This window comes from Salvia hispanica, chromosome 4, assembly GCF_023119035.1.
Source record: "Salvia hispanica cultivar TCC Black 2014 chromosome 4, UniMelb_Shisp_WGS_1.0, whole genome shotgun sequence".
Taxonomy (NCBI): domain Eukaryota; kingdom Viridiplantae; phylum Streptophyta; class Magnoliopsida; order Lamiales; family Lamiaceae; genus Salvia; species Salvia hispanica.
The window spans coordinates 18,537,060-18,553,269 of NC_062968.1; the positions used below are offsets into that span (position 1 = coordinate 18,537,060).

Below are 16,210 nucleotides of genomic sequence, written 5' to 3' on the forward strand. Positions count from 1 at the left end.
TTATGAGAATAAATAATATAATATAATGGTTTATTATTGAAATATAATAAACAAGTCTAAGGACTTCTTACTAAGAAGGTCAAGTAGGGAAATTCGATGAACCTCCTCATGAGTTTTCCAGTAGGGGACTTGGCCAGATCTAGTAAGAAGAAAAACGTATTCACAACCTAGATAGGCTTTGGCTACCTATTGGTACGGTTGCGGTGTTTGTGATAATTCTCTCTTACCTAAGACGAGATTAGTAACACCGGTGTGGTAAAGCACTGAAAGGATCTAAAAGTGAAATGTATTCTTTATTGCTATCTACCGTAAGAATATATTTCGGAGAATTTTAGTATTTTCTATTCTATGGAATTAATATCAATATTGTTTATTCAATCAAACGTCACTTTGACTTATCAATATGTGAGAGTTTGTACGTAACTCAAGTTCATGATATCTTGGGTGGTAGTAATTGAATAACATGAAGGTATTGGAATATTATTTCATAGAATTCGCGTGCCAGTGTGGTATGATTAAATCCCTAAGGGGTGATCCCCAAGAGGTGTTTGAAAAAAGGAATTTATTATTCAGAAAACTGCGCAGTTGGAATTTATTCCACGAATAATAAATAAAGTTTCAAACTAGAAAAAAAAACTCTTTGGAGAATTAATTTAATTCTAGTCACATAGCAGACAAAAGAATTAAATTGATGGATCAAGATAATCTTAAACGCGGAAAATATTATAAAATAAAATGGACCCAAGTTATTTGTAATTTGGTGATTTAAGTGGGAGTGCAATATTATTCTTTAGTGGAACAAAATAATATTCCATTGATAATATATTAAATCATGGGTCATTTGATTTAATTAGTTAATTATCTAATGGGTGAGCCCAACACTTAAATCATTCCATGGATCCCCAACCTAGCCCAACAAGTCCATTATAAATAGTGAGGAGATGTGGAAACCCTAGCACACCATTCATTCACAACACTCCTCCTCTAACCCTAGCCGCCGCCGCCGGCGTTCTCTCTCTCCCCTTGCCTCGGTTTGCGTGCCTTGGCACGTGGGAGAATTAGGGTTTTGTTTTGTTCTTGTTCTATCCTAATTCATAGGATTAGATCAAGACAATATTGAGTTTGTGATTGGGTTTCTCTAGATCTCTTCAAGACTATTATTGATTATTCGAGATCCGCCCACACGGATGGAGAATCAAGGACTAGGGAATAGGTTGGAAGATTCGTGGTCGATAAACCAAGGATCTCCGGGTGGTGCAGCTAGCAACGTCAATCCAATGATGGATCAAGAGGTAACAATCGAATCTACATCGAATATGCATGTTTATATGTTTATTTGATGTTGAATCTATAGATCTAGGTTAATTGCATGAAATTGGAATCGAATGCATAATCACCTAAATAGATCCGTTCTATGACCTATTTGATTTCCGTGTCTTCCGCTGCGGTATGGTCTTGATATCCTGTAACATGCAAAATTGAGGTTGCATTAGTAATTTGCAGTTCAACTCCTTGGTCACATGACTGGTAGATAAGAGTTTATGTAACGACCCGCCCATTTAGGGTATAATAAATGCGGCGTTCGTTAACTAGGTAGACTTAAATGCAACAAAGATCCAAGACTAGGGTTTCATTTTAAAAGAGGTTTTGACCAGAGCATTTAAAGAACAATTAAGTAGAGCAATAATAGTGCCTTAGCAAAAGAACTTTCATAAAAGATCACCGAACAAAAACCTATCAATATTTTCTCAAAATATCCTCAAACATTTCCCAAAATACTTGTTTCTAACGATTCATTATAGCGGAAGCGACCAAGAAAGAAGTGAGGCTATGTATGAGGACACAACGACACCTTAAATACCAACAGATCATCTTTATTATTTCTCTTGCTCAACACCGCCGCCCGCTCGTCACCACTCAACCTGCACATAAGGAAAACTCATGCATGGCTGAGTACGATAATCATACTCAATGGGCTCATTGCCGAAAACAGTTTTATCACAAATATAGTAGTTATCATGCCATTTTCAGATGTCCATCGGGGTTTTAACTTTAGAAAGACCCGAGGCATCAAAATATCTTTCTTTCTCAAATATCACGGTCGCACAACGATTATATTCCTAATTTTCTAATTCTGACCTCATTTCCATAATTTATTGCAATTTTTCTCGACTAAATTACACTAAAAAATGAGGCCGCAATCCAGGTCACTAGACCGGCTAACCCGTACACTGACACACGGTCTAACATTGGTGTACACTAACCTAAGTAGAGTTTGCGTCTCTACAAGGATCTGAATTCGATTATAACAATAGTGGCATAGCCACGAGGGATAGGCACGACAAAACAAATCAAGGCATGATAACACATCTTTCATTCTCATCAATATCATTTCAGGACAATGTCCTTATTTTAAAAGAAAGCCCACCTCGTAGGTTTAGCCTTGATAGATATTCTCTTCTCCTCGCTTATCACGCTGAGAGCGCGTAGTATCACCTTTAAATTAGGCGTATCACAAATCGGGCTTCAATCATGGATCAAAATTATGCATGACCTCACGTTTTCCTTTTTTTCCCATTGATTAGTTTTCAAAATCGATCAATATCAAAATCGAAGTATTATTAACATACCATTTTTATTCACACAATCATTCCAAAATCACCAATAATTCGTATCACACATGAGTGTTCCACACACACAACACATGCACACGAACACAACACATGTGCACGCCGATTGAGGCGTGCACACACACACACACGACACGCACATACGCACACATTTCACACACATCCGTGTATTCCCAAAATTCACCGATTAAAACCCCTTTCACTCGTTCTAGATGCATGTGGATGTAAGAATCACCGATTAAATCGGTAGAGGAAGAAGAGATCAATAATTAAAGTACCTTTTTTCACAAAAACATAATCGGTAGAAACAATGTTACTAGTCTTGATTCTTCAATAAACTCTTGAATTTGCCTTGAATTCTTCTCAATTGATGAAGAAATCTTGAAGAAACTTGAAGAGAGTGGGGGAGAGAAGTGAGGAACGGTTTTTCAAGAGTGGGCGATTTTTGTAGCTAGGGTTTTGATTTTTCTCTCCTCTTATTTATAGAGTGCCAAAATAATATCCCACAATTAAATAAATAAAAAGATTTGGGAGAGATATTGGAGTAGTGGCGTTAATTAGTTGAGGAGAAGTAGGAATTCGAAATTTATAGGCTATTTAATTAGCCTATAATTAAATTCAAATATTTCACGGAGTAGAATAATATATCACGGAGCAAGAAAAATTAATTAAATCTCCAATATATATATCAAAAGTGGCGTGTGAATTTAATTCCTCAAAAGGGAGTTTAATATTAATCCTAATTAAATTAGGATATGGTAATCTCCTTAGATATGACAAGATATGCTAGGATATTTTAGCATTATTTATATTTATTCATGGAATAGAATAAATAAGGGATCAATAAAATATTAAATAATAATCCTTCCCAATATATGAGATTTTCGAAAATCTCAAGGAAAATCAAGGTGTATATTTCGAAAATTCCATGTAGGAATTAGAGTATTTGGACTTTGGATTTAATTTGGATAATTATCCCAAACAAATAATTAAATCCAAGAATAATATTATTTCTTCTCCAATAAGTGAAAGGGCCGAAAATTCCACATGCTTTTAAAATAATATTCCTATTATTTTTCTCACTCATCCCTTAGGAAAATAAATAATAATTCTCCCACAATTATATTTCTCCACCTCACATATCCACATATTCAAATCAATCAATTCTCCACTTCCACATCATTTTCTCATCGTATTGACCTTTCAACGGCCACGTCATTTTTTCCACATCTTTGACTATTCAATAGCCACGTCAACATTTTAACAAGTTGACTATTCAACTCAAATAAAATCCACATATGCAATTAGGTCACATAGACACTATGCAATTAATCAATCATCAAATAATTCACATATCATAGCATTTAAGGCATTTAATGCAAAAATTTTATAACCCGAAAATTAGGGTTTGAAAAAGTGGGGCGTTACAGTTTATGTGACAATGAAGGGGACATAAAGACAATTAGATAGACATAAGGTGGGCGAAATGTTTATCGTTCCCGCCCCCATGACTGGTGCTAGGTCCCTACTGGCGGTTTGGACATGGGATTTATTGGAAGTGGAGATAGATAAAAAATCTGAGGCTTCAAAAGATATTGAATCTGTCGCCCCACAGTCAAGTATCCAATGGGGGTCTTTCAGGCCCGATGTGGATGTAGAGGAAAAAGCCAGGGCATCGAAGGAGTTTTTACAAGGTATAGAGGGCTGGAACATAACTGCTTTGGAAGGCTGGGGATTAATTTGTAAGGTTTTGGCTATGTGGGGGTCAATGTGGAATTTATAGGAAATGAGGGGTGTTTTATGTGAGGGGGTCGGATTTTGGGGCTGGGTTTGGGATATATGGTTTTTAGTGGGGTGGGTTTGGATTTTCGGTAAATTGGGAGTATTTAAGGCAGTTTTAGCCCTAATTTTTGTCATCCCCGCCGCCTCTCCTTTGCTGATGGGAACCCTAGCCACCTTCTCCATCCTTCTTCCGCCGTCAATTTCGTTTTTAACCGAGGATAATGTACCTTCTGACCACGTTTTCGCCATGGAGACAGAGGCAATGGTTGATTTCTCCTCGGCTTGCCCCTCGCTGCTACCTCCGCCGCTGCTGCCCGCCGGTTTCTCGGTGTAGGTGGCGCGGTCGACGGCAACAGCTGCAGAAGCCCTTCCGCCTCCACTGTTTCGGCCAGAATTTCGAGCTTGCCTCGCCTTCTTCATCTCCTCCCACCACTCCGGAAACCCGTGAATATGAAAGCATGTGTCTTTCGTATGCTTTTTACCTCCACAATGGCTGCACACCAACTTGCTCTTGTCTTCCTCCTTTCGGTAATTGGGGTTCCTCGGTGGCTGGTGATTTTGTGCTGTGGGTGTTCGATTTCTATCGAACACAGCAAGACCTACACTGATTCCGGGCTCCTTGGGTTCTGGATTCAACAATTTTTCGTTTACGGACTCCCTCCTGACCATTCCGTAAGCCTTCCTTGCTGTTGGTATTGGATCCATGTTTAGGATTTCTCTTTTGATTTTATCATATCGTTCATCTAGTGCCCATACAAACTGATATAATCTGTGTCTTTGTATGTTTTGGTTGTATTTCTCGATGCTGGAAGGAGTATCCATTGGATTTGGATCCCGAGTGTCTATCGAAATCCATAGATCTTGAAGCTTCTGCCATAAACTCTCCAATGACATACTTCCCTGTCTAAGACTGTACGCTTGCCTGTGCAGATCCGAGATTTGGAATTGATCGGCTCCGCTTCCATACGTTGTAGTCAGGCTTTCCCATAAGTCGGAGGCTGTTTCGTATTGGGAGACTTCATTGACGAGGCTGCTGTCGATGTTGTTGATGATCCAGTTGAAACAACAATCGTCTCTTTGTTGCCATCGATTGTAACCTGGATCGGTTGGTGGGGGAAGGTCTGTAACTCCAGATATGTGAGAGGCCAGGCCTTTCCCCCGAATGGCCCGTCTCATTAGCTTTGCCCATAAGGGGTAATTGTCCCCGTTGAGCTTTTCTGCCAGGCGCACCTCGCCTGTCGGCACTTCGTCGAGGGACTCCAGAGATACAATCTGATTGGTTGGGGTTTTATGAGACATACTCATTCTCATGAACTCAGCGAATTGCTCGGCTGAGAGAGTTATGGGCTGATTGTTTTTGTGAGGGGTGTCAGATTCGGAATCTGACATTTGTTCTTTTTCGGTTTGCAGGTTTCAAGAGGTCGGGGAAGGTATTTAAGACGATGATGAAAGTTTTCTGAGTATCAATCTCAGTTTAACCTGCTCTGATACCATCTTAAAGATGGTAATCGAGAGAGGCGAGATTCATATGGCTAAACATAGTGATAAAGAGGTTTTTGGAGTAGAAGATTATTGTATTTCTTTGTTGTGTGTTACAATGTGATTCAACACCTTATTATATAGGTGTGAAGATAAGCTATCTATGGAAAGCACAATTAATTGTAATCAATCTATTCTAGGACAATAATGCAATCAATTATTCTCCCATTATTCTCTCAATCTTCTCTTATTCTCTCAATCTTCTCTCCATTTGATATGCTTTGACACATGGAAGCACGATTAGAGATAGTCTAAGCTCTTAATTACTCTCTCCATCTGTAACGCCCCGAAAATCAAAAACCCTAATCTTAGAGCCCTAGAATTAATTGTTGATGACGTGGAGTCGAGAGTGCCTTAACTGCGTAAGATGAGTCTTTGGTGAAAGTTTGAAAAGTCAAACTTATTAATTTGATGATGTGGCATGTGCTTTATTTATTGATTATGTGGCCAATTAATTGTTTAAGGGTGAGTGAGAATGTTAGAGAAAATTTCCATAAATACTTGTTGCCCTAGTTCTTGAAATTTTCGAACCCTAGACTTTGTGAGAGGATTTCTATTCTTTTCGGATTTAATTTAATCCTTGGGATATTTATTTAAATTAAGCCTAAGAGCCAATTATTTCCTTATTTAGAACACCAAAAATCGAGCCCCTTATTTCTTAGTGATTTTCGAAAATCACTATAGTTGGGAAGGAAGGAATTTATTCTATTTATTTGATCCCTTGTTTGATTTCCTTCCATACCTAGAATATATTTATTCTACCAAATCTTTCCATGTTTCAAGAGATCTTACCTTACTTTATTCTAATTAATATTCAAAAATCCATGCCTTATTTACAAGGCTTAGAAATCGCCTATTACCTTGTTCTATGGAGGAATTTCCTTATTTTTATTTTGCTCCATAATATCTTATTCTATATGGAAAAATACCAAAACAAAATCTTGGCCTTATGAAAGGCATAATTTTCGAAAACTAGGAGATATTGCCATCTCCTATTTTTGTTAATTTTCCTTCTCTACTTCATCCTATTATTTTATTCTATTTATTTATAAGGCAAAAGATCTTACCAAATATTCTATTCTTATTACCTAAAGATCTCATAGGACCCTATAAATAAGAACCAATCCCCAACCCTAGACCCCTTAATTTTCGAAAACCCCACCCCCATATGCTCTCTCAATTTTCTTCCACTTTACTCCATAAATCCTTCATCTTTTGAGAAGAATTCGAAGTTTTAATCCGTGGATATTGAAGAACCAAACCTACACTTTGATTCTACCGATCGTTTTTCTCTAAAAAGGTATTCTTCGTTTGAGAGTTATGTTATCCTTCTTCTACCCCTTCTTTTCTTTTTCTTCCACCCGATTTAATCGGTGATCTTGGACCTTCATGCATATTAATTGAGAGAAAAGGGATGAAAAGGGATATGGGAACATGTGTGTGTGTGTGTGTGTGTGTGTATGCCGAGAGTGTGTGTGTGTGCGTGTGTGTGTGTTACGCGTGTGTGTGTATGTGCTTGATGGCTAAATACTTTGATATGTCATGTGATGATAAAATTAGGGTTAAGACGTTGAGAAGTATATGTATGATAATCGCAACTTGAAACTTAGTAATTCTTGATGAGTGTAACTCGAAATCCCTAAGTTTTGAAGTTCTAGGTAAATCGTTGGGAACGAGGGAAGTGACGAGACATGCATATGTTAAGAACTATAATTGAACCTAATTTGTGAATATGTGCCTATGTGAATTTAAAGGTGAACCCTCGGTTGCGAAGCCAGATAACGGAAAAAGCGAACTTTCTTGAAATCTAAGCAGTCGAGGTGGGCTTTACTCTAAAAACTCTCTTTTTGTTTTATTAAATATTGTTCGGTGATATAAGGGTGGTTTAACTGTTATGCCATGCCTATGTTTGTTTAATTGCGATTGTTGGATATGTTATACGAATTCGGGTCTGAGTACGGGCCGCAAACCCTACCAGGCTGTGTACACGAGGGGATCGTGAGCCGTCCTTGCTAGTCGGCCGGTCTCGTGGGCGAAAAGTGTGGCCACACTTTCGTCGCACATGGACATGATTGTGATTATGGATTTGTGATGAGAAAATGGGAGGTATTTGACTGGCCAGTCTATTAAAAATATATTTTGTGATACTCGTGATATTTTCTTAACTGCTTAAAACTCGAGTTCACTTGGTAAGGGTGGCATAACTTTTGAATAAAATGTTTTGGCAATGAGCTCACTGAGTATTTCAAAATACTCAGCCCTGCATGTGTTTTCCTTATGTGCAGGTTGAATGATGACGAGCGGTGGCGGGTGTTGAGCGGCGTAATTATTAAAAATGGATATGTTGAACCCTGAGTATAGTTGTGTCGTCACACATAGCTATCTCTTTCTCTTGGTCGTTTTCCGCTAAGTTTTTGATACTCTGATAATGTTCGGTCGAATGGCACTCTTTTCCTTTCGTTTTGAGGCCTCAGTTTTTGTTTGGTGATTCCACCTTGGTTCACCTAGTTCACTTTTACTATAAATGGTACGTAGGCCTCACATTCCAACAACTTATTTCACTCACATTTTATTATAAAACTAATAGGGGAGTGATCAATTGCTAATTCACTCTCTAGTTGCTAACTACAACTAATTTAAGACCATAAGATTTTAGAAATCTAGTGGTCTAAAATTTGACACGTGTAGTTTTCGTTTTTATTAATAAAATCGAAAAAGATAAAAAAAAACTATCAAATTAGGGTTTTGGATGAAAATGTCAATATAGTTTTTGAAAATATCAACACAATGCTTTGAGAATGTGCATTGCTTAGGTCAACACATTGCTTTAAGAATGACATTCATTCTGTATTATTTTGACAAATTTTATATACTATGTTGACATTTGCTGTACGAAAAAAATTGAAAATTTTCGAATTTTTTTTCAAATTTTGACATCGGAACATATGCAAGTAAAATCTCGTTAGAATCCTTATGAAATTATTTTTAATTTGATATTTTTTGTGCGAAAAAATAATTTAAATTGACAAAGTTATATGCATTTTAAAGTTGTGTAATATTTTCAAAAGTTACTAGTTATTACTAATTTGTTTTAAATTAACTTTAATATTCTTATTGACGTTTTTTCTTTATCGTATTGATATTCCGGGCTGATGATCTAGGCCCTTGATTTGAATATCTTAGTACTATTATTTAATTGTAGTTAGTAATTAAGTATCGAGTTAACAATATAACATTCCTCAAAATAAATGTATGTAAGTGGAGCCATAATCCACTAATTTATTCAACCCACTTTTTTTACATTTCTTATAATTTGTATTATAACTAAATAAGTCTCCTATTGCGGGATGTATTGCGGGACGGTATTATAACTAAATAAGTCTCCTATTGCGGGATGTATCGCGGGACGGATGTAGTATAATTATTCAATATCAATTTACTGAGAAAACATTCGACATGCTCAATACGTCAAAATCAGACGCTCACATTCCGTGTTTTGCATGAATCCACTTTCAATTTATGTATGTCGCCGAAATGAGTACAGTACTGTTCAAACTATTCAATTATTGTCTTAATATAATATTTTCCAAGTATATGTGACACACTTGAGTGCAAGCTTACAATAATAATAATAATAATAATAATAATAATAATAATAATAATAATAATAATAATAATAATAATAATAATAATAATAATAATAATAAATAATAATAATAATAATAATAATAATAATTTAATAATTTTAAATTTTTTTACGTTATCTTTCACATCAGTTCTCTGACTCAATTTACTTTTCCTCATTCTTTCTAGTTTCTATCGAAATTAAAGGAAAAACTAAACTAACTATTTTGATAGTTGATTTATAATTTAAAATCTTAGTTTCTTTGTTAAAGGTATATATGGCCATATGGGCAATCATGATAGTAGTATAATTTTTTGACATCACTTGTTTTTTAACTAGTGTATGAAAAATGGTGTCACGTGGACGTTTTCATGTGGGCGTTTAAAACAAGCAAAAATCAAGGAATTGATGTCGAAATAAGACAGTAATTTATTTAATTAAACAATGACTGAGTAGGACATTTGACGTGGGCTTTCAAAACCTGCTCATAATTTAATGCAAATTGAGGAGTTGAAGTTGACTTTAACCATAATTTAAATACTGTGTGTTAATTAAGTAAAGCAATAACATACACCTTGTCCCTTGAGATGTTGAGACCTATAAATACATGCATGAGAACACAACATAAAACATAGCAACAAAAGTGATCAATACAAATCAATAGACGAGAAGATGTCGAGTATCTTAATGCAATCTGTGATTCCTAGGCACACCCATTTTATCGCGTTTTCAAAACGACATTGTTTCACTACTACAACCATTGCCACTTCTCGTGGCAGCCAGCTGGCCCGATGCTCGTTGCAAATTGAACGACGAACAGGAGGTTACCAGCCTAGTCTTTGGGATTTCAACGCTATTCAATCGTTCGACCTTGAGTACACTAAGGTAATTACGAGTTATTATCATGCTTTTAATTATATAGTACTTACTAGACATAATTAAATATGACATCTTATATTGTATATATGGAAAATTTATAAATTCTTGTAGGAGGAGAGGCAATTAGCAAGGAGGCAAGTCTGATTGAGCAAGTGAAGATGTTGCTTATGCAAGAACAACGTTTGGAGATGATTGATGACCTTCGAAGACTAGGTATATCTTGCCATTTCCGCGAAGAAATCGCTCAAATATTAAACTCCGAGTATTTGAACAATGATCATGAAAGGGATTTGTACTCAACAGCTCTTCGATTCAGGCTTCTTAGACAACACGACTTCACCGTCTCTCAAGGTCAACCTTCTTACCTAATCCATGCTTGCAAGAATTTATTAACATCGTATTTCATTGATAGTAATTAAACTAAGTAAATGAAAAATGAATGCAGAAGTGTTTGATTGTTACAAGAATGACAAGGGTACTGATTTTGAGCCAAGCCTCTGCGAGGATACCAAAGGATTGTTACAGCTCTACGAAGCTTCGTTCCTATCAGTACAAGGCGAAGAGACCCTCCAACTAGCAAGAGAATTTGCTACTAAATCTCTGCAGAAAAGAGTAAATGATCGTGAAACCGATGATGGAGACATTAATCTCTTATCATCCGTGGAAGCTGCGTTGGAGTTCCCTTCTCACTGGATGGTTCAAATGCCAAATGCAAAATCCTCCATCGATGCTTACAAGAAGAGACATGACATGAATCCAATTGTGCTAGAGCTAGCCATATTGGACATCAACATTGTTCAAGCACAATTTCTACAAGAACTCAAAGAGACCTCAAGGTGAAACAAGTTATATTGATGATTACTTCATTTTGTTGATTGAAATAATACTTATTCTTCATGCATATTAATTATAAATAGATGGTGGGAGAGTACTGGGCTTGTTCAAGAGCTTCCCTTCATTAGAGATAGAATAGTGGAATGCTACTATTGGACGACCGGGAAGGTTGAACGTCATGAACATGGCTTTGAGAGGATAATGCTTACCAAAATAAATGCTCTTGTTACAACTATAGATGATATATATGATGTTTATGGTACTCTTGAAGAGCTCCAACTATTCACAGATGCTATTCGAAGGTTAGTATGAGATATTATTATTTTAGAACATATCATAATCAGTAATATATTTATTATTGTATTTATATTTTGATCAGATGGGATATTGGATCAATTGACCAACTTCCCCCTTACATGAAAGTATGTTATCTTGCGCTTTACAACTTTGTTAATGAGATGGGATACTATACTCTCAAGGATAAAGGCTTCAACTCCATCCCATTTCTGCGGAAAACGGTAACACTAAAGCCTTCTGTTTATAGTTACGTACTACATATATATGGAGTAATAGTTAGGAAAATATTAATGAAATTTTTTTGCAGTGGGTTGATTTGGTCGAGACATATTTGATAGAGGCAAATTGGTACCACAAGAGGCATAAACCTAGCTTGGAAGAATATATCAACAATGCTTGGATATCAATTGGAGGTGTCCCCATTTTATCCCACCTTTTTTTCCGACTAACAGATTCGATAGAGGAGGAGGATGTCGAAAGCATGCATAAATACCATGATATTGTCCGTGCATCATGTACGATTCTAAGGCTCGCTGATGATATGGGAACATCATTGGTATGTGATCACAAACTCACAGTCACACTAGATATACACGTATTGTGAGAACTGTGAAAAGTCTTGCACTCGATAATTGTATTTGTATTGACATATAAAGTAACTACGCATGAACTCTATATTCATAGAATAGAAACTTATTATTGTGAATTCCCTATAAGTTCGATGGAGGTGGTTGTTATAGATAGAGTGCAAGAGTTATCGCGACAAGAAGATTTTATTTGAATCACACGCACATGTGATCAATTATTCCAACTAATTAATATGAGGTTTTGTTAATATAGGATGAGGTGGAGAGAGGCGACGTGCCAAAATCAGTTCAGTGTTACATGAATGAAAACAATGCTTCGGAAGAAGAGGCGCGAAAGCATGTTCGATCACTGATAGAGCAGACATGGAGGATGATGAATAAGGAAATGATGGATTCTCCATTTTCAATATGTTTTGTTGAAGTGTGCGCTAATCTGAGTAGAATGGCACAGTTCATATACCAGAGGGAATGTGATGGATTTGGCATGGAACACTCATTGGTGAACAAACAACTTAGAAGCTTGTTGTTCGATCCCTATGAATAACATGTGATACGGATATATTCATATATTGTAAGCATTAATTTAGTTAATAACCTTCGTCCCCTCCAACCCTAGCCCTTTTCTTCTCGTTTTTCCACTTCAAAAATCGCGTTTTCAGCTTTCAGACGCGTCAAACAGACGTACCCGGCCGGGTGGAGTTTTTGAACTATAAATTAACCCGGCCGGGTGAATTTACAGTGTAATAATTCACCCGGCCGGGTGTAATTTTCTGGATAGCGCAGTGTTCTTGTAACGGCCATAATTTCTTCTACCGAACTCCGATTGAGGCGTGCAAGATGCCCAAGCTCTTTCGAAGACGAAGAGATTGATATGCATTATGGGCTGATTGGACTTCAAAATCTCCAGTAAATATTGTCTCAAAGAAAGGCTGCTGCACATATTTTGTACCTTTTTCTATACATTCTTAACAAAATGGTCAACATACCAATATAATAGAGAAGTATATATAAACATGTCCAATAATAGACAATATATGATCAAATTCATACATAACCACCCTCTAAAACCATGTACAATCCAAGTATATCAATAACCTATATTATATTATTCGAGTCTTGATATTTATTTATCTAAAAATCCTAATTAAATTAGATTACAAAAAATTGGGAAGAGATCACATGCTAAAAGGAAAGATTTAAATGAAGGCAGCGTAAAGTAAACATTAAAAGATAGCTAAAGTAAACACCTGTCACGCTGTTAGTAGAAGACTATGCTATATTTCTATTGAATGTTTGGAGGAGCTTATATCAAAAAATAATGTTATATAATAATCCAACTTAATCCAAGTTGAACCCAATTCAACTTTGTCAGACTCCTAACGTATCGCCCACATAAAGATACAAAGTTCAATAAGACTTACCCAAATTAAATAATTGTAAGCGCCAACAAAAACCATAAAATGCAATATGTTTTTGGTATCCAAAGTCTCGTAACTACAATATTCAATCAATAAATATATCCAAAGTAAATATACAAATTAATTTCATTTGTTCCAGATCAAGAATCTAAGTTTGCTACCAATACTCAATTATTGATATTTCTTTAATATCATAAATATTTTATTTGTCCATTAACAATAGTTTTTGTAATGGATAATAAATGTTTTAAAATAAAATTGATAAAATATAAGAAAAATAGAAAAAAAAGTTACTGCGGTACTGGTAGTAAAGATAGAGCTCAAGCTCATTAAAGAGACAAATTTACCGAAAATAATAATGACTAATTTTTGTAGATGAATCAAAAAATAATAAGACCATTGATTGTGAACAAGTGAAGTATAGATTTTTATTCAAAATCTAGCTTAATGTATTGCTATTTTTTCGGATATAGTTGTGCTGATACCATGTATATTTGGCTAAAGACATTTCAACCGCAACCGGCCCTTGCCGTTGATTGGGTTGTGCTTGCAATTATAATAAGAGAAATGATTTTTAGACGTAATGGCAATGCTATAATATCTGCACAGCACACTTTACACACGCTACATACATTACTAGTGGCGAAGCTTTTTTCCTCCTCTTTCTACTTAATGTAGTATAATGTGTATATTTTATTTTTCTTTTGCTTTTTATTTTTTGGAACATAATTTCTATTTGTTCTCTTTTACACCATTAATTATATTTATTTTAATTCTTTGTCATTTCGTAATTGCTTATTTCTATCAATATATTCATAATAAAAAAATTTAAAAATATAATTATTGTATTCTATTTGTTATTATTTATATTTTGTTGATATTTTTATGGAGACATTTAAACATTATGACAAACCAGTTTCCATCCATTATACTTACGTAAAAATTGAAAATTTCAAATAATTGAGCTTCTGACGTCAAGAATATCGAAAAACCTATAACTATTAACATTAATTTGGGCCTCCCATCGTAAAACTTTTGGCTTCGCCACTGTACATTGCATACACATTATACACAACATTGCACACAATATACACACACTATACACAAAATACACAAGATGCACACTATATACATACACTACACACACACACTATACAAAAAAAATACACTCCATATATTGCACACTCTACACACGCGTATATACAAATAAACACACTACATACACTATACACAAAATGCACTACGCAATATAATTTAAGATTCATTTAACAGTGATCCATGATCTGATCCCTATAATTAATTTTGTATTAATATATAAAAATTATTTTTTTTATTGATAGTAGATGGTCAGATGATGACTTAAACATTTTGAATATAATTTAATATTTATTTAACAGTATTCCATAGCGATCTAATTCCTACAATTAATTTTGTATTAATACATGTAAATAATTTTGTATTGATAGTAGATGGACAGGTGATGACTAAAATGTTTTGAATATAATTTAATATTTATTTAACAGTAATGTCTATGTTAATTTAATAATTTTCTCGTGCGTTATCTGGAAGGCTACGTCTAGCAGTTTAATGAATTAAGTTGGGCTAATACCATGTATTAGTCCCCAATTAAGAGTCACACTTCATTTTTACCATAAATGGTAGTAGGTCCCACATTCCACTACTCACTTCACTCACATTTTATTATAAAACCAATATAAAAAAAGTGGGTCCCACGTTCCACTAACTTTTTCAACCAATTTTTCTTTACATTTCTTAAAACCCGTACCCGGTCAAACCATGACTCCTAATGGGGGACGGAGGGAGTAACTTAGTGTGTTACATGCCTAATGAGTCAAAATCATTGCCTCAATGCATACAAATCAGAGCCCCACATTTCAACAATAATTTGAAATAATCTTGAATTGATGACTGCACATTCATACTGTCTGTTGCCGAAATGGGTACATTATTCAATTAATGATTTACTTTTCATCATCCTTCCATCCAAAATTATTTATAAATAAAATATTATTGTTGCTCTATTTTCGATAATTTATTATAAATAATTAAAAATATGTAGTTATGAATTTTATTTCACAAAAATTTACTTTTTTGAAAAAAATCAAGTATTTTAGTTTTTATTTTTATGTTCTTTTTCAAAAATATGTGGGTGTGGGCAATCATGATATATAAGAGCATCTCCAATAGCGGCTAGCCCACCGGCTAGCCGATTTTTCGCGCTAGCCGGTCGGCTAGCCGAACTATTGCGATAGGCGAGCGGCAAATCGGCGAGCGCATCGGCGTGGGCTCGCCGATCGCTCGGCGCTAGCCGATCGGCTAGCCGCTATTGTGGCATCCCGATCGGCCAGCGACCGGCGAGCGGCAGATTTGATTTTTCTTTTTTTTTTTTTTTTTTAAATCCTATATAAACGCGATTTTCATTTCATTTTCATTTGCACCGCTTGTTTTAACGAGTTTTCTCTCTGTCTAACTTTCTGTTCAAGAGCATCTCCGAGCGACGATGGATCACAACAACGAGTCCAGCCCAGCGACGAGTGGATCTCAGACTCCCACGGTGCCTGTGGGATCTGGATGGGGGCAGATGGGCCCGGGGTTTAA

The 16,210-nt window shown here is 35.6% G+C and overlaps 1 protein-coding gene across 1 annotated transcript; it reads left to right on the forward strand.

The window, feature by feature from the left end:
• The first annotated feature begins 10,230 nt into the window (after positions 1-10,230).
• Positions 10,231-12,764, forward strand: LOC125219138 (cineole synthase 1, chloroplastic-like). The gene is made up of 7 exons (XM_048121020.1): positions 10,231-10,471; positions 10,570-10,806; positions 10,901-11,291; positions 11,373-11,591; positions 11,669-11,807; positions 11,894-12,142; positions 12,427-12,764. The coding sequence occupies exons 1-7, from the start codon at positions 10,249-10,251 to the stop codon at positions 12,715-12,717; spliced, it is 1,749 nt and encodes a 582-aa protein (XP_047976977.1). The 5' UTR covers positions 10,231-10,248; the 3' UTR covers positions 12,718-12,764.
• Positions 12,765-16,210: the final 3,446 nt, after the last annotated feature.

What these genes read in the sequence shown, in the direction of transcription:
- LOC125219138 (XM_048121020.1), top strand. Translation starts at nt 10,249, where the DNA reads ATGTCGAGTATCTTAATGCAATCTGTGATTCCTAGGCACACCCATTTT. An exon ending in CGACTTCACCGTCTCTCAAG is followed by an intron (nt 10,807 to 10,900) that starts GTCAACCTTCTT and finishes AAATGAATGCAG; the next exon opens with AAGTGTTTGATTGTTACAAG. An exon ending in GAACTCAAAGAGACCTCAAG is followed by an intron (nt 11,292 to 11,372) that starts GTGAAACAAGTT and finishes AATTATAAATAG; the next exon opens with ATGGTGGGAGAGTACTGGGC.